A 23,140-nucleotide genomic window follows, 5' to 3' on the forward strand; every position below is an offset into this window, starting at 1 on the left:
GGTTTCTCTATTGAACTGCGATGCCACTAGTTGGTGGAGGTGGGCAGTGATGGCAACACAGTTCCAACTGTTGGTATCATGGCTGCCTGAGGCTAAGTATCATCACTGGATCCAAGGTCATGGGTGAGTGATGGTGGGGGTGTATTCACACAGTTGAAGATCAGCAGCAAGGGCTGCACGATGACCCTTAGTGGTCTGCTCTCCCCTCCCCCACCATCCTGGCCAACCCTTCCTGATGCCATGCAGGACACAGAATGCCTATGAATGAGGGAGGCCCCTGGGAGTTGAAACTTCTCAGGGGTTTGTCTGTCACATTCTGTACCTGTGAGTGCCCTCCACCAACCCAATGGTGATTGACCATTTTCGAGCCTCACTTGTTGGTGGGACAGAAAGATCCACCATGGGCCTTCCCGCCATGGTAATAATTGGGGTGGAGGTGAGAAGATGGTGTGTGGCCAATGTGCCAAACATCCACCTGCCGCCTCCTCTGACTACTACAAAAATCCACACTTCCCTGATCCTTCTGTAGCTTATATAAAAACAAGGAGAATTATCAAGAAATATCAGTGGAAATCTGTGTGTCTCAACCTAACCCTTGTTAAAGACATTTTTCAAATTTCTGCAAGGATTGGAAGTATCACCGGCTTGGCCAATATATCCAGCCCATTTTCAATTATTCTTGAGAAATGGGAAGAAAGGATTTCTGATTATTATACATAATTATACACATTCAACAAATTCGACACCCATTGTACAAAGGGGAATGAATTTTATTTTAGCAAACAATAATCATCCAAGACTCTGAATAATAAGAGCACTTTATTGACCAAAATGTAATAATTAATGTTAGCAGTTGTGTTAAGATGGTTCTCAGTTGAATTTTTCAAGTAAAGAAATTATTCGGTCTTTTAAGGATTCTATTTTATCCTTCATTCATTCACAGGATGTGGGTACCATTGGCTAGGCCAATATTTATTACCCATCCACAGGGCAGTTAAGAGTCAATCTCATTGCTGTGGCTTTGGAATTACATGTAGACCAGGCCAGGTAAAGTCAGCATTTTCCTTCCCTTAGGGATATGACGTTAATGAACCAAATGATCGTTTTCCACCAACAATAGTGACTATTGGGCTTCTATAGATTTTTTTTATTGCATTTAAGTTCGACCCAGGATTTAAACCAAGATCCCCAGAGTCCTGAGTCTATGAATGAACAATCTAACGATAATACCATAAGGCCATCATCTCCTCATCAATCTGAAACATAAAAATTGTCTGCGGTTGCCATGGCTATGGTTCAGATTGGTACAACTCAAAAGTGCTTTTCTAGTTTGAATCTTGAGACTCAACATTAATTTGAGAAGCTGTACAAGATATTCTATTAATTTAGTTAATACAGTCATTGAGTCAGAGTCATACAGCATGGAAACTGAACCTTTGATCCAATTAGTCCATGCTAACCCAAACTAAACCAGTCCCAGCGGCCTGCGGCAGTTGGTAAAGTCATTAGTTAAAAAAAAACTGCCTAACTCACTTTGCACCAATTAAACATTACAAAGCCAATCGTGTTTAGGTCTGGTAAATACCTATTAGAAGCAAGGACACTATACTGTGGCTCTGAGTTTTGTAAATAATCCAGTTGGACTGATCAATAAGTCACAGGAGTGGGGAAAATGAGGAGATATTTGGTCAGATATGTAAAGGTTCATGAAATATTGCATTTTAAAATGGTCAAAGGTAGCATGGCTGCCAGGTGATGTGAATAATGTATCAGCATATTCCTTTTTATTTGTATTCCAGTAATGGGCGCTAGAAATGTTGCCAAAATCGAGTGTTATTATGGTGCTGGAGGTTGGTTAGAATAGAATACCTACAGTGTAGATACAGGCCCTTCAGCCCAACCTAACCCTCCAAAGAGTATCCCACCCAAACCCATTACTCTACATTTATCCCTGACTAATGCACCTTAATCTACATGCCCCAGAACACTTTGGGCAACTTAGTTTGCTCAATTCACCTGACCTGCGCATCCTTGGATTGTGGGAGGAAACCTTCACAGACACAGGGGCAATGTGCAAACTGCACGCAGACAGTTGCCTGAGGCTGGAATCGAACGTCAGTCTCTGACACTGTGGGTAGCAGTGCTAATCACTGAGCCACCATGCCACCCCTACTAGGGGGGCTGAATCTTTTGAGACTTTTAGATTTTGATGTGGTTTGGGGAGATATGATTAGTAAAAGAGGAAATGGTTACCATGCTAAAAATCACAGGTCACAGTGTGCTTTATCAGGAATTCAAGTTCTGCTGCAGTGATGTTCCTCAGGATGAATTCCTTTACAGAGGCAGAAATACATTGACAAGAGAGATGGTGGATGCAATTCAAGTGGTACATTTTCGCAGAACGAACATAGAGATGCAGTACAAAACAAAGTGTATACTAAAGTGTACGTAGGAGCAGAGAAACCTGAGGGTTCATGTACAGAAGTCAGTAAAGGTGGCAGGCTGTGAAGACTGAGCATTCAATCAAACATACAGTTTTCCTGGCTTTATTGTTATGGATTAGACCAGACCAACCCCCTTCAAAACATATTAAGAAGGTAGCCTCAACCCTAACTTTCTCTTATTTAAAGGTAAATGTCAGGTGCTATGTTCCAGATGCAATTCGATTCATCAATCCACTTGATGTTAAGCAAAATACAAGTTGTTCAAACACTATAGTTAAAATAAAACAAAAGAAAGAATTGGAAAAACTTGACTCTATTGGAAAACTTAACAGAATAACAGATACAGTATCTCTCTAATGAACTATTCTATTACAGTAACATCACATATACACACCATTGGCAAAAGGCAAGTTCAGAAAACAGATTGTCTTACATGCAGTTCTCCAGCGGCCTAACGTCCACTTTTGTCTCTCTTTATGTATCAAAAAAAACTCTTACATTCTTCCTTTATATCACTGGCTAATCTACCCTCATATTTAACCTTATCCCTCTTTATTTCTTTTTAAGTTGCCTTCTGTTGGTCTTTGTAAGCTTCCCAATCCTCTGGTTTCCCACTGTTCTTTGCTACTTTATATACTTTCTCTTTTGCTTTTATACTTTCCCTGACTTCCCTAGTCAGCCATGGTTTACTCCTCCTCCCTTTACCATGCTTCCTTTTCCTCGAGATGAATCCCTGCAGTGTCCCCTGAATTACTCCCAGAAACTCCTGCCATTGCTGTTCCACTGTCTTTCCTGCTCGGCTCCTCTCCCAGTCAATTCTATCCAGCTCCTCCCTCATGCATCTGTAGTTGCCTTTATTCGGTTGAAATACAGTTACCTCTATCTTCCTCCTCTCAAACTGCAGAGTAAAGTCGATCATGTTATGATCACTGCTTCCTAAGGGTTCCTTCGCCTTAAGCTCCCTTATCAAGACTGTCTCATTGCAGAACACTAAATCTAGGATTGCCTGTTCCCTAGTGGGCTCCAACACAAACTGCTGCAAAAAGCCATCTTGTAGACATTTCACAAATTCCTTTTCTTGTGAACCACCGCCAACCTGATTTTCCCAGTCTACTGCATATTGAAATCCCCCATGATCACTGTAACTTTGCCTTTCCTACACATCTTTTTCCATCTCCTGGTGTATCTTGTGCCCCAGCTCCTGACTACTGTTTGGAGGCCTATGCATGACTCCATCTCTGTTTTTTTTTTAACCTTTGCAGTTCCTCAATCTACCCACATAGATTCTACACCATCTGACATTCACTGCCTTCCAACCTTGCTGACACCCAGCAATAACTATTGAAAGCTAACTAAAAATCCTGGATCTGTGAGAGCTTAACCACACCCGCTCAGGCTGCTTCTATTGCTCCAACCTGAAAAAAAACCCAAGGCATCAAAATTTGTTTCTCTTTTCATCTACCCAGCACCTGTCCCACAATGTCTCTCTAAAAGAAATCAAGACAAAACATACCTCTTAAAACCACAATATCATCACATTATTAATAGGAGTATCGAGTATAGGAACAAGAAGGCTATGTTGAACTTGAATAACATACCAGTTAGACCTCAGCTGCAGTGTTATGTCCAGTTTAGGGATGATTTAGATGCATTGCAGAGAGTGCAGAAGAGGTTTATGTGAACAATTCCATGATGGAAAACTTTGACGATGAGGAAAACATTGAAAAATTTGGGATGGTGTTCCTTGGAATGGAAAAGGCTGAAAGGAGATTTGATAGTAGTTTTCAAAATCACTAGGAGATCTGAACTGAAATTGTTCTCTCTCATAAAAGGCTGAAGAATGAGAGGGTACAAATATAACATATTTTTGCAAAACATATGAGAATTTTTTTTAACACAGCAAGCAAACAGAAGGCACTGCCTGAAAGTGTGGTGGAAGCAGTTCAACTGAGGCATTCAAGGGGGCATCAGATGATCATTTAAACCAAAACAATCTGCAAGGTTTGAAGGGAAAGGCAGGTGAATGCTCACTCAGGATGTTATCCACAGCCAATTAGTTCTCCAAAAGGTTCTATTTACAAATGGTTCAATTAGACCAGCCTGTGTCTGCGAAAGCAACAGGATTGCATGGTGTCAAAGTAGGAGAAGGAAACATAAAGATTTGTAGTAGTATTGGAATGTTTAATACAATGGCAATTTTAGGTTTCTACTTTATCATTTTGCAAGAGTAAATATAGTTTATACCATTTTTCCATGTTGTTAAATTTGCTTGCTACATGTAAATAACCTTTCCACTTGTTCCAAATGGCAAGACAAGTGTTAAAGATTGGCATTGTGTATCTATGAAACTTCATGCCATCAGATGCTATCTTCAGGATTTGGCTGCCAGATGGGTTCATTGTTTTTGCCTGACTGAGACAGACCAGATTTAGACTGTCCCAGGTGGCTGTGCATGCTACTGGTTCTGCATTCTTCAATTCCTGGCATTGTTCTCTGATGTGCTCAGTAGCTTCTTTCTCCTTCAGCTTTAATGCTCTTTGCTACACTGTGTTGTGCAAGTCACAGTACACCTATATCACACCAAGCTGGTGTACACTGAAGAGCACCCACTGTTCAGGCACCTGAAGAAAATGCACATCAATGTGCATTGATGTATCTCAATAAGCATTGCTCATTGAGATACATCAGGTGTGAGATTGTGTAAATATGGCCCATGCTAGAATCAAACGTGACACAATTAAGGAGAGTGGATACCGTCATTGCCAATGAACTTTCTGACCTCTTCTAAGAGACTGTACATGTCGGTAACTATTTGAGCCTCTGGAAGCATTGCTATTCAGACCTGATCACAAAGCTAATCCTCTACCAGTAGAACCTGTGATGTAGTTGTCACCTCTTGCCAGTTTACTTCCATGGTCTTTTGCTTTCTCTCTCACTCGCCCTGCTGTGGACAGCTGAGAAAAAGGCAGGTGCTGCTGCAGCTCATCTGAGGTCCAACATAAACCTAATACAGGGCACTAGTGTTTGACAGATGAGAAATGAACTTCAGGTGCACAGAACTCCAAAACACTGGAACCCAGTCTCAGTGCCCTGAAGGAACATTTTCTACAGAAGTTCTTTAAGATAAAGCTTTTGAATTAGGTGAGGAAGCAGCTGTGAGCTATGAATACTTACACAAAGTGTTGCCTGTTCTAGGTTTGGTTCCAAGTTCTACTGTCCTCTCACAATACCTTCACCCTGCAGTTCCAGCAAGCCTGGGAAATCTGTGCATCACAAAGATTGATTTCAAAAATCCAATCCAGAACAGCTTTTTAAATTGCTGTTTAACATAAGCAAAGAGGTAACCTGTCTCTTTTTTATGGGGATCGCCTGAGCTGAAGTGAAAGGTAGAAGTTGGTAAAGGGATGTGTGCCTTCTTGGTGCGTTGTCAGTTGTTGTTTTCAACCAGATACCCGCTTCAAAATACAACCACTTCACTCCACCCTCCTTAACAATTCGGATCTGATTTGGTCCTAGGAAGCACGATCCCTGTAGCATAGGAAGTGCAAATTTGTGACATTGCCTCTCTCCATAACTTGGAGGAGAAAGTGAGGTCTGCAGATGCTAGAGATCAGAGCTGAAAATGTGTTGCTGAAATTGCGCAGCAGGTCAGGCAGCATCCAAGGAGCAGGAGATTCGACGTTTCGGGCATAAGCCTTTCTTCAGGAATGGCTTCCTGAAGAAGGGCTTCCTGAAGAAGGGCTTATGCCCGAAATGTCGAATCTTCTGTTCCTTGGATGCTGCCTGACCTGCTGCGCTTTTCCAGCAACACGTTTTCAGCTCTCTCCATAACTTGTCTTTTAAAAGGAACATACAGATTCAGTCCCTTATTAGGCATGCAGGAAATTCCCAGAAATAGCAGCAACCCATTGTAAATCGTGGGTTCTGCTGGCCCCCTTCAGATTTATCATGCAAAGTTCCTGAAAACTCTAGTGAAACTCAGTGCCATTTTATTGAGTGAAAATTCAAAAGAAAAAAAAATTGCATGCGTAAAACCTCTTTACAACATGCAATTATATTCTTTCTACATTGTCTGGATTTATGGCTTGCAATTTAAGATGATTTCACATTCATTATCAAGAAGGCGTTAGACAAATTAGAGAAGTTGGGATGTTTATTGACATGTGAGTCAGCATTAACGGGATACAGAACATTACACCGTGACAGATGTATGACTCAGAGGGTTCTATAATGGACAATGACCTATCAGCTGATTTGCTTAATCATAAATGCAGGTTTTTAATCATCAAAAATCTTTTTTTAAAGTTTGGGGGAGAGGTGAGTATATTGAGGTGATGAAGTAATGAAAATCTTTGATATAGCCAATCAGAGGATTATTTTAGCTAAGATGAGATGCAGAGCACTGTGGGAAAATAGCGTAAATTAGAACAACACAGGTCCAGATTTTAACTCCCTACCTTTCTTGACAGATATAAGGTGTAGCAACAGCTGAACTAAAGGAAGATCCTGCTGCCTTCTGCTCCACGTTCAGCAACAATGTTATTCAATTTCCTTGAAATGAAATAGTTGATAAAATGAATAAGGAACATTAAAGGGGAAGGATGGGGTTACTTTCAATAAGAGATTTAGATCAGGTAGTCAGCAGGTAAAATGGCAAATAGATCAGCAATGCTTTTGAAGGAGAGACAGTCTCGGTTCAGACACTCCTACGAGAAATCCAAAACTAGAGATTCCTGGATGACCAAAAATATAGAGAGTAAAATGAAATAAAGAAAGGAGAACTTCAAACGATCTCGCATTATTTCAAACACCCCACATCTCTCCTTCATCCCAGTTTCTATGCATTGTCTTGTCTCTCACTACTGAAATCATTCTAGCAAGTCTCCTATGTACCCTCTCTAAGGCCTCAATATCATTCCTCAAGTTAAATGCCCAGAAATTGGATACAACTCTCCAGTTCAGCCTTAACCAGTCTCTAAAGGGTTTTCACAACCTCTATCCTCTTGCATGTATCGTTTGCTAATGTTACTTAATTATAAAGTTACCAAAGGTGTGCAGGTGAGGTAAATTGGCCATGCTAATTTGCCCTAGTTTAGGTGTATTAGATAAATGTAGGGGGATGGGTTACTCTTCAGAGGGTTGGTGTGGACTTGTTGGGCCAAATGGCCTGTTTCCACACTGTAGGGAATCTAATTTAATCAACTACCATTCCAGAATATATTTTTACCAACCTCAGCAACTTGATCTCCCATTTTCAAAAATCTCTGAATCTTGGGTCTGTCTTTTTTTTTGCAAATTAGAAACATACCATTTAGTTTATAATACCTCTCCTCACGATCCACTTCAAAATGCCTCACTTCTTATTTCTCTAATAGATCAGTAGCCAACCAATAACAAACTCACAAAAGTCTTCTTCTGTCATGTGTCTTTCCTCTTAACAAGGTCATGTCATTCATACAGATCAAAAAGAACAATGAACCAATAACATTCCCTCCACCAATATATATTTGCTTCCTTTCTGTAAAGGAACTGTTCACCACAACTCCCTACTTTCTGTCCCACAGCCAATCTTGCTGCTGCCTTCTTAATCACCAGGAGGTTCAATGTCTTGAACCTTTTCCAAGTATCTGCCATGACAAGATTTGAACCTGGATCCCTGGAGGAATAGGCTAGTGATAATATCACTGGGCTGTTACCTCTAAATAGCATCTTTTTCCAGCTAGCCTTTGGGTCCCCAGGTTTATTATTGATGGGGCCTTAACACAAGACATATTGGACAAGGCTATGAGGCGTCTTTACATGGCCTTCCCCTGGCCTGCCATCTGAGTCTTCGATTGCCCCTAGATTGCCTCCAACTGGAGGCTGTATTCCTATAACTCAGCACAGCAGTTGCCAGGGTTTCCTAAACTAGCTCCTTCTCACCCACCAGGGGGTAGGTGATCAGGACATGTCAAGTTGTGGCTCTCCAAGTGGTCACTGTTTAACCCCTTAAAGGTTTTGACTGCTGGTGATGCGAGAAAGTTGGCCATGAATCTTCTCACACAACAATGAATTGTGGACTTGGAGAGAAGGAGGTGTGCTTCTCCTCAGCCTCAATTCTTCCAATTATTTCCCCTGCTCACCACCTCTCTCCAGCATCTCCATTTCATTTCTTCAATCAAAAGGATGTCCAAGTGATTGAAGACTGACATTGTATGGCATATCCACTGCCAGTATCTGTAACAGAAGAAAGGGATAGTAAATAAAATTAACTACAGAGTGGGAAATTTCAGAAATATCCAGGAAGACCCTTTCTGTTGCCACCACACAAACAGTCCCTGCTACCTTCATAACAAATTATTCAATCTTCCAATCTCTATGAACGTTCCTAACTTAAACACAATATGGATATTTCTGTCACACCATATGGCACGGCCACCCAACACTAATCTAAAGAAGCTACTCATAATATGATTTGATGACACTCCTTGCCTTAGTGGTTAATGAATGAAATCTCTGTTAGTTTAGTACATTTATATAAAAATGCCTTGGGAAAGGGAGCCTTGGTTAACAACAATAATCTATTCATCAATAACATATCCAATGATCTCTCTTACTGTGAAATTAACTTCATTACAAGTCCTATATTATCTAATACAAGATTATCATGAGATTCTAAATTAGTCTCCTGGGTCTTTGAATTGATTGTCAAAGTATATTAGAGTCATAGAGACATACAGCAGGGAAACAGACCCTTTGGTCCAACCAGTCCATGCTGACCATAATTCCAAACTAAACCAGTCCCATCTGCCTGCACTTAGCCCATCTCCCTCCAAACATTTCTTATTCATGCAATTATCTAAATACCTTTTAAACTTTCTAACTGGACCTGCATTCACCACTTTCTCTGGACATAGATTCCCCACATGCATCACTCTCTGTGTAAAATAAATTGTCCCTCATGTTTTTTTTTAAATCTTTCACCTCTCACCTTAAAAATATGCTCATATTGTCAAAATACAGTATAGTTTTTGTTGCCATTTTATCCCTGTCAATTTAACAGGATGCAAGTTTAAAATACACTTTGAAAGAAAAAACTTACTGACTCCCCACCCAAACTTCAGTAATTTAGCATTCTGATCAAAGAACTACAGGAATTAGCCCTAATTTCAAACATCACTTTGTTATCAATATTCAGATCCCTTGGCTTATTTCTGCTCCTTGTAAAAAGTATCATGTATTGGTCTGGTCACTTTATGATGTCCAATGTAATCAACACTTGTGACTAATTGTATTTTGATTAATAAATTAAACAATGTAGGTAATGTTTCTGACCACGTGATCACATTAATTTGGCAGGCATTTGTACCTTCATCTTTTGTATTGGGAAAAAAGCATGCAGAGGGTGTGATTTACTGAGTGCACTTTACTTCCTTATGTTTATTGGTTACCTAGTAAAATGATATGTAACATGGATATAAACATTGGACTTCAGCACCAGGGAAACTTGCATAACTCTCTTGGCCAAAGTAGGAACCTGAGAAAAGATTTTTAAAACTGGCATAGTGCAGTCCCTTCTGGCCCACAGCCTAGATCCCAGCAGGTCTGCCCTGATGAGGAAGCCTAGACTCTCATAAAAGTTGAAGTTGAAATGCAATGAAATCACCTTTACCTTCATATAGAAACAAAAAAAAGGAACTGGAATAAGCCATTTGGTCCTTCAAGTCTGTTCTATCATTCAATAGCTGATCAACCTACTCATTACCATGTTCCTGCTTTCTCCCCATATCCTTTGATCTCTTTAGCCCCAGGAACTATAGCTATCTCCTTCTTGAAAACATTCAACATTTTGGCCTTGACTCCTTTCTGTGGCAGAGAATTCCACGATTAAGTCAAGGGAGACACCAGTGTTGAAGAGTGTGGTTCTGGAAAATCACAGCTGGCCAGGTAGCATCCGAGGAGCAGGAATATTGACATCAGACACCTTTCAGTCAGGCACAATAAGTGGAGGGAAGCCTCTGATACCAGTGTAGGGGTCTGGACACAAACTGACAGCCACTTGAGGTGGTCAGGGTTTGATCTTCATCTCACAAGAGTAAGAAGTAAATGTCAAGCAGCCCACTACCCTTCCTGGCACTTTTTGCCTTATTACACACTATTTTTCCTCCTGTAATGAGAGATAGTTATGGAGATGAAAATGGTTGTCACTGCTGTTAGTATTGCTGCAGGTGGGGGAAAGGTGATGAAGTGACCTGAGTGAACAGGCAGTGCAGGGAGATCATGCAGGATTTGTGCTGTGGCTGGGGGGATGTGAGCAGATGAGAATGAATGGGTAAGATGTTGCATGTGATAATGAAAATGGTAGAACATGAGTCTTGATGGGAGGAGGCTTCAACAGCTCAGATAGAGTGAGTGTGAGGTAGCCCAGAGTAGATGATGGCACTCACCTGGAAGAGCGGAATATGTTATTAACCTCTTTCTACGTTTCTGGGCTTGCCTCCATATGGCTGAGATCATACTGATACAGGTGGAAACCTCCGCCCAGTCTCCATGAGCTGGTGTCGTAGCTTCCTTTGTTGGTTCTAGGGTAAGAGGGTCGTCCTGTGCACCATTCGGTCTAGCAGGACTTCCAGGTGCCTGTCTACAACGCTGTGTGCACACTTTCCTTTAAAGATGGTATCAGTTCCAAAAATACTGTCTACTCTGAGCTCTAGTAAAATTGGTTCCAGGTCTCAACATTTCTTATGGATTCCAATGCTAGATCACTTTATTGTCAACTTACTGAGATTTAGCATTTCCCGAGGATACGAGCAATTAACTTATGTATTAAACTTGAGAGTAACATAAGCGAGTCCAAAACATGGACTATAAAGAAACTAATCACACAAATATGAAACAAGAATTGGCTGAGGTAGAATGAGCGCATAGTCTTTAAAAGATATGGCAATAAAAATGTTATATCACTCTTCCCAGGTCAAAAATCCATGGAACCATCTTCCTATGTATGTCGCTGCACGGATGTCAGTGGGTCAAAAAAGCAGCTCACAACAACATTGTCAAGGGCAAATTAGACATAGGCCAATTGGCATATCTATATCCATTGAATGAATAAAAACAAGTTAGAAACATGCCAAGAAAATGATTCAAAATGTTCATCAAAAGAACATTCCATGGATACTATTAAAAGAAAGTGTTTACGAGATGGCAAAGTAATATTAGCATGCCTGAGAAGTGGGAGAGTTTTAGAAACCAGTAAAGATTTACTAAAGGTTGATGAAACAGGATGCAAAGAAATAAAATGGAGTGTAGAGGCTTTTACAAATATACAAAACATCGAGTAGCTCAAGTAAACATTGGCCCCTCAGAGGTAGAGAGAGGTGAAATTACTGTAGCCAGTGAAGAAACAGCAGAGATACTTAGCAAATATTTTGAGTCTACCTTAGCAATGAGGCTAACTAAGAGGAAGGATCAGGGAAAAGTGTTAGGGAAACATAAGGGACCAAAACCCAATAAACTGCCAGGATCAAATGGCCAATCTTCTCGGGTTATATACATCAGAGGCTTAGACAAGGTGTTGGAGAAAGATGTATCTATGTTTGCTGACAGTAAATGCTAGGTGGTAATCTAAGCTGTGAGGAGTACACAAGAGACTGTAAAGAGATATAGTAATGGGCACTAAGGTGGCAAATGGGGCATATATTGTGGGGAACACTGGGATTAGTCACCTTAGTAATCAGGATTTTAAAAACATGAAAATTTTAAAAATGTGTGAATCCATTAATTGTTGGTGCTCAGAGAGATTTAGGTTGCTGGCGTGAAGAAAAGTGAATGTTCAGTTGGATTTTAATTGCAAGACACCAGATTATACACACAAGGAAGTCTTGCTATAATTGTTCAGGGTGTTGGGTGAGACCACATCTGGAGTATTGCACACAGTTTTGATTTTCATTTGTAAGGAATCATAGAGTTGACTTGGAAGTGATTCAGCGAAGGTTTAGTCTTTGGGATGACAATATAATCCTATGATGAGAGGCTGAATAAACTGGGTTAATATTCTCTGAGAGAAGAATGAGAGGCGATCTCATTGAAACATGCTAGATTCTAACAGGCTAGATCTGGCTGGCAAATCTAGAACAAGGCGGCCAGCCTCTAGACAAGTGACTGACAATCTCAGACCAAGATGATTTGTTTCTTCATGTTGAGGGTTGTAAATCTTTACATTTCTCTATCCCAGAGGCTTGTGGATGTTCCATTGTCCAAAATATGGAGTGACTCCAAAATGGTGTCCCCCAGAGGTAGCCTGTGACATCAGCTGACTGTGACATGCTGTGTGTGTCATTGATTCCACACTGTTCCTGCAAAATGCATTATCACAAGCACCCATGTAGGTGTAACCAGGGATGACCAGTGCATCTGCCCCTGCAGCCACCACCACTTGTTGTCCAAACATCTCCAGACACTGCCTGTCTCTGTGAGGGGCAGGGTGGAGGCTTCCTGGAGCCGGGTGGCAATATCCATGGGCTGAGACTGCTAGTGAGCCTGTGGTTCACCTGCTGAATTCAGATCCCTGCCACTCACCCTCAAAGTGGTAATGGAGTGGTCCAAGTCTCTGGGTCCCTTCACACTTCCAACAATGGTATTTTCTATCATCACTTCTCTGATGTCCAGTTGTGGTATAGCAAGTGTGTTCTTTGTGCCACAGAGGCAACATTTACTCAGACACAGCCTTCAATGTACCCAAGCCGAGGGTGGATAGTCCTTTGGATGTGAAATCAATGTGAATTATGCCCAAACTGGGGTAGGAAACCAAGGACATATGGTTCTTAAAGTCCAACACTTCAGCTGAGTCATGCAAAAAGAAATCTCAACCAAATATTCCATTCAAAAACATACAAGTGCCTTTAAGGACTTCCACAGTCATATCTAAAGAGAATCAAAGGGGCATGTTAGGCCTCCAATCCCATTCTATCTCTGACACAAGAAATTGCCACTAATTTACTAATAATGAATGTAAATGGTTTCACACTAAGCCCTTAAAATTTTTTTAAAACCAAAAATGAAATGTTCCAAATATATGTTTTCATATGCTAGAACACTTGTACATACTTAAAATGTTTGTTCCTCAATAAAGAAAGCTATTTCAGAAATCACTTAGGTGTTTTGGAAGTTTACCTTGTAAGATACTCTTTTATTTTAAAAGTTTATTCATAGAATACTATAAATAAAATCATTTGTAGTTCTACCATTCTATAAATATTATACATCGCAGAACAGTTTGAAATGTATGGAAATGCACTAGTAGAGAAACCTTAATGAAATGTAGAAGACAAAATACTGGAAAAACTGGAACCAAATTCAACAGCCAGATCTAAATGTTTCTCCTCCTAGGCCAGGGCAAGACACTTGAACAGTCGCAACCTTGTTTCTTTTATGCATTTTTGTCTCCTTTTCTATTAGAGATTTCTTCATGTGCACATTTCTTGGTTGAAAGGTAAACACATACACACTTTGTTTATGCTTCCATCAGAAATAAGTCAGATTAGAAAAGTCTGAAGAATTATACTTCACAACATACCTATATATTTGAGCAATGCAAAAAAGTTCAGCTTACAGAAGGTTAAAGCACAATTTTTACAGGACCTGTAACAGATGTTTATAACACCAAATCTGGAAAGACTATAATTATCTAATGTGCATATATACAAATATTTTACAAATTGAATGCTGTGTGTGATAGTTTAGAGGGTGACAAATTACAGTAATATGTGGGATTATAATGACGTGATGGTGAATTTCCTCCCGTCATGATCCAACTGGACACTTGACACTTTGAAAACTAGCCACAGGAAATTAGAACATGTTATGCATTCATTTATTATCCCACAGTGGAATTTCAACACCCAAATACAGGTGGGGAAATGTTTTCAATTTAAAGTACTTGTCTCAGATAGATTGCTCTTTAAGGTCTGGAGTACTTTTTAAAGCTTAAATTTCAGCATCATTATCCCTAATTTCAGGCTCCACCCTCATCCCATTTAACAGAAGCTGTATATGTAATGTGAGCAAATACATTCCAGCCTTCAGGTTGAACAATAGGCTGCTACCTGACCTGTGAAACTGAAACCTTTCCTCTCAGGTGGGAAGATATTTCGCGAACAATCTTTCTGGGCTGAGTAATTTATACTGAAAATCATTTATATTCCCAGACAGTGTCATGACCCTTAAAGTAAACAAAAAAGAAAAGCAAACTGCCAATTTCACACACTATACTACTTCAGGATTCATAATGTCACATTTACACGTCACTCGTGTTTCTTGTGAATTCCTTTTTTCTCACATACTGATCACATTAAAAAAAATAAAAGCAACTTTTAAGAACGTAACTTCATTACATTTGCTTAAACCAACTATTGGGAAGGAGCAAATTAAGGTTTCACACAACACACTGGCGTTGTTAGCTGAAATTCTGGTTCATGACATTCAATAAAATTCAGTTGTGTCCATATTCCACTCTCCAGTAGCGCTTGACTATTTTCACATTTGATACGTAGTAGCAAAGCTCACCTGTTCCAACTAAATTCAGGAAGCAGCATGCAGTGCAGTCTGACCTACAATATCGAACATTGAATGGGCTTTGATACATTTAGTGGTATTGCGTTCAGGATGGTGCATGCCTTTTACTGATGTCTACATTGCTGCTCTGCATTTGATTAGCATAGCTCCTGTACTTGGCTCAGGTCTCAACTAGTGGAAACCAGATTGAATTTCTGTATTTTATTTGACAATAGAGTAGTCAATAACTGCTAGGTGAATGTCATAATGTGAAACAAAAAAAAACATTCAATAACAAAGCTTAACAGCTGCTTAATGTGTATTCCTGAACATACTTGGCTGCTGCTTCTATGAAATGAGCTACAAATGTCAGTGATGTTTATTAACTATTAGCAACTTTCGAGCCATGCTTTCAGGGCATCTACATGCTAACCAGCCTACCCTCTGTATTAACAATATGGTCCCACTCATTCAAATCAAATACAAGTCTGTCAAATGACTTAAATACTGCAATTGTTTTCAAACACAATTCTCTGACATCCACTAACTCATCAAATAAACAGCTGCAAATTGGAATAACAGCAAACAGGTCTGTCTCCTGTATGCAAAGAGTAGGTTTTCCTTTTTTATAAATGTCTTAATTTAGTTCACATTTGCTAGCACTGTATCACTACAGCAAAATAAGCTTCTGACCTTTTACAACAATGTGGGGGGTAGAGAGGGGCTCTGTAAATTGTGCACTCCTCCCTTCCTGTCCTTTTAACAAGTCTTTTCAGCAGAATAGTCCGCCAGATCAATCAGTGGAGAAAAGATCCCCTGCAGAGGGCAATGGGGCCAAGCCACCAGTCACATTTGGAAGCTGAGAAAGATCTGGTAAGCTCTGGATGTGGGACTTGAGCTCTTTTCGCACTTGAGTGACCTTGGCCAGTTTGTGCTTGTACTCCTGTAAAACAGAGAAAGAGGCACGTCATCACTGTATGGAAATTTTTCCATTTTGTTATAAACAGGCAACATTTTCTGATCATCCAAGGAAGTAACAGTGCTGCGGAATGAACGATTTTCATAGCGAGTGCCTGCATTTCAGTAAATTAGTGTGACCTTCGCACAAATTCGACAGGTATTGCTGAACAAGAATGTGAATTTAGTGCCACTTCCATGGGATTCCAGACAATTGTAGGATAAGAGATTGTGCCCGAATTCATTTGACTTAAGGAAGAACTCACATTTATACAGGCTTTAACCTTGCCAGGATATCCCACGATGTTTACAGCCAATGTTTACTTTGAGGCTTAACTTGGGCATGGTTTAACTTGGGCACAGAAGAGTCCACAAACAGCAGTGAGGGGTGTGACCAGTTAATCTGTAGTGTGAACTCTTGTTGAAGGAGGGCTGTTAATTAGAACACTGAACTAAAGAACTCTGTGCTCTTACCAAAACTGTGAGGTGGAATTTTTTATATTTAGCTGAAATGACAGACAATACACTGGTTTAACAATTAATAAAAGACAGCACTTTCAAAACTTAAGCATTCCTTTAGTACTGCGCTGAAGTGCGACTTAATTGCACATTCAAGTTCTATTATGGGGTTTAAACACAGACTATCCTATCTCATTGTTGAGATTTCTACTATTGGGTAAAGTTGACATTTGATTTTATGAGCTATGGCAGGTGAAGTCCCACTCCAGGACTTGACCATAACAATCCAAGCTAATATCCCAGTGCATCACTAAAGGAGCTCTGCACTGTCAGAGCTGCCCAGTTTATGGACGAGAATATTTAACTCAGAGCCCACCTGTCCTCAGGCCAGATGGTGGATGTGAAAGATCCTTTGGCATCATTATGAAGATGGACAGAATAGAGTAGAAATTTATTGTCACGTATTTTTACATGAAAAATATAGTGAAAAAGTTTTATAAGTTGACCCCTCAGAGCCTACATCAATGACAGAAGTAATATGTATTAATAATAAGCTAAATTAAGACAAAGTTCATCACAGTTCAGGTAATGGGGTCCAGGAAAGCTGATGTAGGAACGATGGAATACTCTGAAGATGCAGCCAAGACGAGACCATTATGCTGGGATGAGAATGCTGCACTGGGCCACTGGATCAGAAACCTCGACTGAAGAAAACCACCATGCTGGGCTGACACCGCCACTCCTGGACGAGACCGCCTGCTGGGCCGCTGGAATACCCAGATACCAAAGGCGAAGAAGACCTCCACACAGGGACAAGGCCTTCACACCAGGACGCTGCCTGTTGGGCTGCTGGGATACGTGGACACTGAAGATGAAGAAGACCTCCACACATGGACAAGACTTCCACACCAGGACACTGCCTGCTGGTCTGCTGGAATACCTGGACGCCAAAGATTAAGAGTACCCCCACACAGAGACAAGATCTCCACCATGCCAGGCCGAGTCCACCTTTCTTTCCTTCAGACACCTGGGCCTAGCTGTGGATCTGGAACCTCGGCCTAGCCTGTGAGTCCAGATCAGGGAAGTCAGCCTGAGGATCCGCTCCTTGCTCGCTGGGAGACTCTGGGCTAGGGTACAGCCGTGTCCAACTTATCCTGACTCTATTGCTGCTGCTGCTGGAAGCTTGCTCCTTCAGCCGAAGGAAAAAGAAAAAGAGCAAAAGTAAAAAGAAGAATGAAAAGAGAAAGAAATTTGACAGTAGTGAATGAGCTCCACTACTGTGCTGCCATCTCAAAAAATTTTCTGGTTAATCTTCACCCCTCTCTCAACGTTATAAAACCAATTGCTATTTGTGGGAATTAGCTGTGCATAATTGGCCACATTTTCCATATTGCAACAGTAATTACACATTTTATAAAAGTATTTAATTTGTCTGGAAAACACTTTTACATGCCTGGTGATCATGAAAGAGGCTACCTAAATGTAAATCTTCATTTAGAGAAAAGAGACTTTTATTCCATCAACCTGAACAAGATTAATACCTAGGCCCAGATGTGAAAACAACAGCCTGGTCTACCATAACAGAAAACACTGAAAATTCCCAGCAGCTTGTTCCTCACCACCACCTCCTGGTGAGTTAATAATGCCAATTGGATAGACTCTGGACTGGCTGATTGGAACCTCACTAATGGTGAACTGCTTCTGTAATGTTCACTTCATGAAGCCCAGCTTAGCCCATGAAGCTTGGGAGACTTAGTCTCATCCTGAGCAGCCACGACAACCACCCAAGAGAAAAAAACTCCATATTAAAACACCAAAATATTTTTAAAAAGGCTTTGTCTACAGAGAGTAAAAATATGCTTATTATAATGCTGTTCTTGCCCAAGTTGAATAATTTGAAAGACTTTTAAATTAAACATGTTTTATAGACTATTAATGCAATGACTGACATGATTGATAATTCAACCAATAGAATCTGATAATTCATTCAGTGTTCAGCAAGTTAAAATATCGGCAGGTGTCTCGTGTTTAATTCAGACCAAAGAGCTCTCAATACAGCAAGCGAAAGAGAAAACATTTGCATTTAATCTATATCTCATACGCATTAGAACTTATAACCATGTACCATTTAATGAGCACAGAGATGGTGTATAATGATAATGTTACTGACCTAGTAATTTAGAATGTTTTGCTGGAAAAGTGCAGCAGGTCAGGCAGCATCCAAGGCCAGCATCCATGCTGCCTGACCTGCTGCGCTTTTCCAGCAACACATTTTCAGCTCTGATCTCCAGCATCTGCAGTCCTCACTTTCTCCTAGTATTTTAGAACCCCAGATTAATATTCAAATCCCCCTCACATAAGGCAGATGGTGAAATATGGATTCTTTAACTAGCACCAAAGGGTTCTAGTGCTGCAATGGTAGGATCTGACCTCTTGAGCCAAGAGATCCAGCTTTAAGTCCCACTCCTTCTGCAGGAGTGTAATAACATCTCCGAACAGGTTGGTTAGTAATTACCTTTGACTAGCACTGAAATAGGAACTCTGAATTTTGACAAACTTACTGACTGATGTGCTTTGCAGACATCTAGGCTCCAGACTTTATTTTGCAATTTGGATTGAAAACAAACAGCTTCAATTTTCAAAAAAATGTCATAAATAAAACAGGGAAATTGATTCATCAGGAACCAGTGTGAACACAAAAAGGAAGAGTGAAAGCGCCAAGTACAATTTGTATGCTAAATAGGTTAGAAAGGAATCTGATATTAAAACCCTACAAACCATTAACTCAAGAGTATTTCAGAAATCTTGCCATCTCAACAGAAACATTAACTCAGGGTTAGATTTATCATTAAAATGTGTTATGCAGAAATGTTCATTTTCAAAAATAATCAAAGCAGATACAAAACTTGGGTCCAAAATACATTTTTAATAAGGGTATAAATAGTAAGGTTCCTACTTTTAACATTCCTGGTTGTAATATAACATTAATAATTAATCCCAGTTATTATATCTAATTTATGTATAATTCTAAATAAACCAAGCAGTTAGTATTAAAATTGCAAGCTTAATGCATAACTAGACACGCAGAGATGGCAGATCCATGAAATTAGGATGAAATGGGACAGCATTGTACTCATTATCTGGGTGAGATGTGAAGGCACAAACAGCTAATCTAGAAATCTGACATTCCACTAACTGCCTCAAAAACACATCGGATCCTCATTTGTTCCATCCCATGGGATCTATAATCAGCTTGTAATAGCAAATAACGTAACCAAAGAGTTTAATAATTCCCCTTTCCCAACTAAGAGCCAATGCTCCTCAAAGGAGCCAACAGAAGCTGAAGAATAGGTACAAGTTAAATTGAGAGGACTTGAAGCGTCACTGCAGTAGTGCTACGAATTGCTGCCATCCTCTCAAGTGCCTCCTCCATCAGGACTAAAGACGGCCGATGGGCCCACTACAGAGTGTTTTGTGAAAGGGCACATTACAATCCCCTCCGGGTTCTTCACCTGCTACAAATGGGCTTACCATTGGTCTCTGCAAGTTTGATCATGTGATGATTGGCCATGTGACAGTTAAGGATACTCAATTTACTGTGCAAAGTTTGATGTGAAGATAGATGATCATCATTGCTCATACCTGGTGCTATTTTGCTTAAAGTGTCAAGGTATTTTTACAGTTTAGCTATGACACAAAGGAAAACAAAGGTGGGAAACAGGGTAACCAATGATGGGAGGGGGAAATTTGTACTGACTCAGGGGCTAGCAATGGGCTGCTAACACTCAGATTCCCCTCACAGTCAACAATCATAAAATAATTAACCATTAATCTATATGTATCTGGTAATACCCCAATATTGGAAATGTAACTAGTAGTAATCCTACAAATGGAAGGATAGCAATGCACTGTTGTGGTAGTAATGTAACTGGACTAACTATATAGATATCCAGGTTAATCATTTGGGGGCATTGGTTCAAATCAATTGAAAGCTAGTCTTAATAATATTGATATCATTGACAGTCATTAAAAAAAAAAATCTCGTTGACTAACGACCCTTAAGGAAGGAAATCTGCCAGCTGGATCTGTACTATGTGTGATTTCAAAGAAATGTGGTTGACTCTTAAATGCTCTCTGAAAACATGTCAGTCACATTATCTACTCTCCTTGACTCCAAGCTGTTCGCGAGTGGACTGGCCAGTTTACAATCAGCCCTTAAATTCTAGCAGCTCTCTGTACTGACAGTGTGGTGGTGTGGCAAAGACATAGCAACAAAAGCCAGTGATACCATGGATCTGGCAGCTACTGTGATCATGAGAGACATTAAGGCTAAAGATTCCCTGGCTTTTATAGTTTTAGTGGCTGGGAAATTTCTCCCCTTCCAGGAACAAATCAGATAACAAGAGGATTGGCAATCCCAGGCCAATGTCTGTACATTTGTGCATGAAAATTGCAATTGAGATCTTAAAGTTAATTCAAGCTACAAACTGAAACCCTCCTTCTGGTATCAGATGAGTGAAAGCACTGGGCACCATTAAAAGTCCTCTCTGATGGCAGGCTTTGGATATCAAAGAAATGTCCACCTCCAAAATTCCTGTGACAACTGTGATTCTCAGATAAGAACTAAGCTAGAGCAGTCAAATGGTCTTCAGAACATCAGTTGCATCCTTAAAAATAACAGCTGAAGGGACTAAATTGAGTCGCTCTCAAAATGGGACACAGGGAACAGCAATAAATAATTAACGCAGGCCTGTTCAATGATGCAGGCAGTCTACAAAGTGTGCTGCCTGATAATTGTAATGATTTGTGCCCTGCTGCCCACTGCTGTTCAGTGGCTGCATATCTCAGCAAGTAGCCCATCTTAGTGCACGACTAGTGCCACTTAATGCTCCTGAAAGAGAGTCATACTGGATTCAAAATATTTACACTCTATCCCTCCACAGACACTCACCAGAGCAGCCTGTGGTATCATTGTGAATGTTGGCACATTCTTGCCTGATCCAACTTGTCATATCACAATCTGCTATGATTTACAAATTGCAAGTGCTGTAACCAAGCACTTTCTGCTTTAACCCCTTTCCTCAACCCAACACTAATCTGGAATACCCTAAAGTATTAGGGTGCAAGAACTGCTATCCAGGCTCAGCAGTGGCGTGACGGGCCAAAGGCTTAAATAAAGAGGACCTGATAGCAAACAACATTGTCACTCAATCTGACACTTCCAGCCACAGAGGTGGAAAGGAACTCAGAGGTAGGATATGTGAGTGGTGAGCCAACGGACATCTGAGCTACAGCCAGATGAAAGGGGAAAAGATCATGACAATGGCAGCTACTTGGACGGTAAGGTCAGACCTTGATGGAGTGGCATAAGAAAAATCACTGATATGCATGACTCAGTCTCACTTACTGCATTGGCTGATCTGCCAGAAACTATCCAGGACCATGGAAGGTCTGGCTCCAACCTGGCATAGCACTTGGGAATTCAACATTTCCCGTGTGCAAGTAGTGTCTAGCACCATGAAAGCACTGGTGGATCTGATCATCACTCACAGTCAGATGTCTCAGCATGCAGCTGGAAGCCACCCACTTTAGCAGCACTGTAGTGAAAGTTCAGGCTGAGGTCATGACAACTCAACTTGTGACCACACAAACCATGACTGACGCCATTCAGGTTCAGGCCACTGCCTGTATGAGAGTGAATAACAAATGCTCAAAGCAGTTTGCAGGGGACCTCACAGCAGTCTGGTAATCTGCTCCAGCAGATCACAGCGATTTTTGAGGGGGTCCCCCTGCGAGCCACATTGATCCCAAACTGGGGTTGACCTTTCTCAGGATGGCAGCATTGGTAACACTCCTAGCCTGCCAATTTTGTCGAGACTACCATCTATGTGGTTTTGGTGCAGCCCAAAACTAGATCCAGGCTGACAGTCTGGTGAAAAGATATTCTGCAAAGCCAGCTGTAGTTTTATGCATTGAACATCAGCATCACTTGAGGTAGTACAGCATTGGAACAATGGGCAAACACAAGCATCTTCAAAACAATCACTAAGTTGAAAGGGTTGTTCAGTGTTTCCTGCATCATAGTCGCACGACTTCAGGAATCTGGCCAAGGGAATGATACCCATGGTCTGTACTGGAAGGATGGTACTGTTTGAACTAGCGGACAATGTGACTCTGGAGTTACATTCAAGGTAATGAGAATTGAACTCAATGTTCATGGCTAGCCTGGCTAGAAGGAAGACGTCCTGGCAACTCCTCCTCTGTCTGAAGCTGTTCATGATTGCGAGACTGCAAAAGACGAAGTGGATTAGTGTGAATTGGGGCACTCCTCCACAATGAATACTGGAGGGGTCCTCCAGAGATGTACAACCTTTGCTTCAATTCCCCAACTGCCTGAATGACATTCCTTGTGGCAGCATGCCTCTCGTTTTATTTAATCCGGTGCCATTTGTCTTTTCTATGAATACACGTCCAATAGTTACTTGAAGACACAAGATGGTAATTGTAGAGCTTAGAGCTGAGTTTGATAGACTGCTAGGAATGAACAATATGTTTGATAAAATACCTACACAGGGAAGGTAAACTGAAAAGGCAGGCCAGTTTAGCAATCACTGTTTCAGCATTTACTTTAGAGATTCTGTTTGGGATTTTCTGGTGGCAACAAAAAGTGCTGATTGTCGAAAAGTCTTCATTACACAGGCAGCCATTTCAAGCCTCACGTTCATTTGAAGGAGACCTTTCATGTTAAT

At 40.7% G+C, this 23,140-nt stretch overlaps 1 protein-coding gene across 1 annotated transcript in view; it reads right to left on the bottom strand.

Annotated features, from left to right (window-relative positions):
• Positions 1-13,667: 13,667 nt before the first annotated feature.
• The window catches only part of LOC132832143 (regulation of nuclear pre-mRNA domain-containing protein 1B-like), a 60,559-nt gene continuing 51,086 nt past the window's right edge, over positions 13,668-23,140 (bottom strand). The window contains exon 7 of the mRNA XM_060849886.1: positions 13,668-15,918. Within this exon, the coding sequence (XP_060705869.1) occupies positions 15,769-15,918 (150 nt within the window). The 3' untranslated portion in view covers positions 13,668-15,768. The remainder of the gene's footprint in view (positions 15,919-23,140) is intronic.

Source organism: Hemiscyllium ocellatum, chromosome 34 (genome assembly GCF_020745735.1).
Source record: "Hemiscyllium ocellatum isolate sHemOce1 chromosome 34, sHemOce1.pat.X.cur, whole genome shotgun sequence".
NCBI lineage: Eukaryota > Metazoa > Chordata > Chondrichthyes > Orectolobiformes > Hemiscylliidae > Hemiscyllium > Hemiscyllium ocellatum.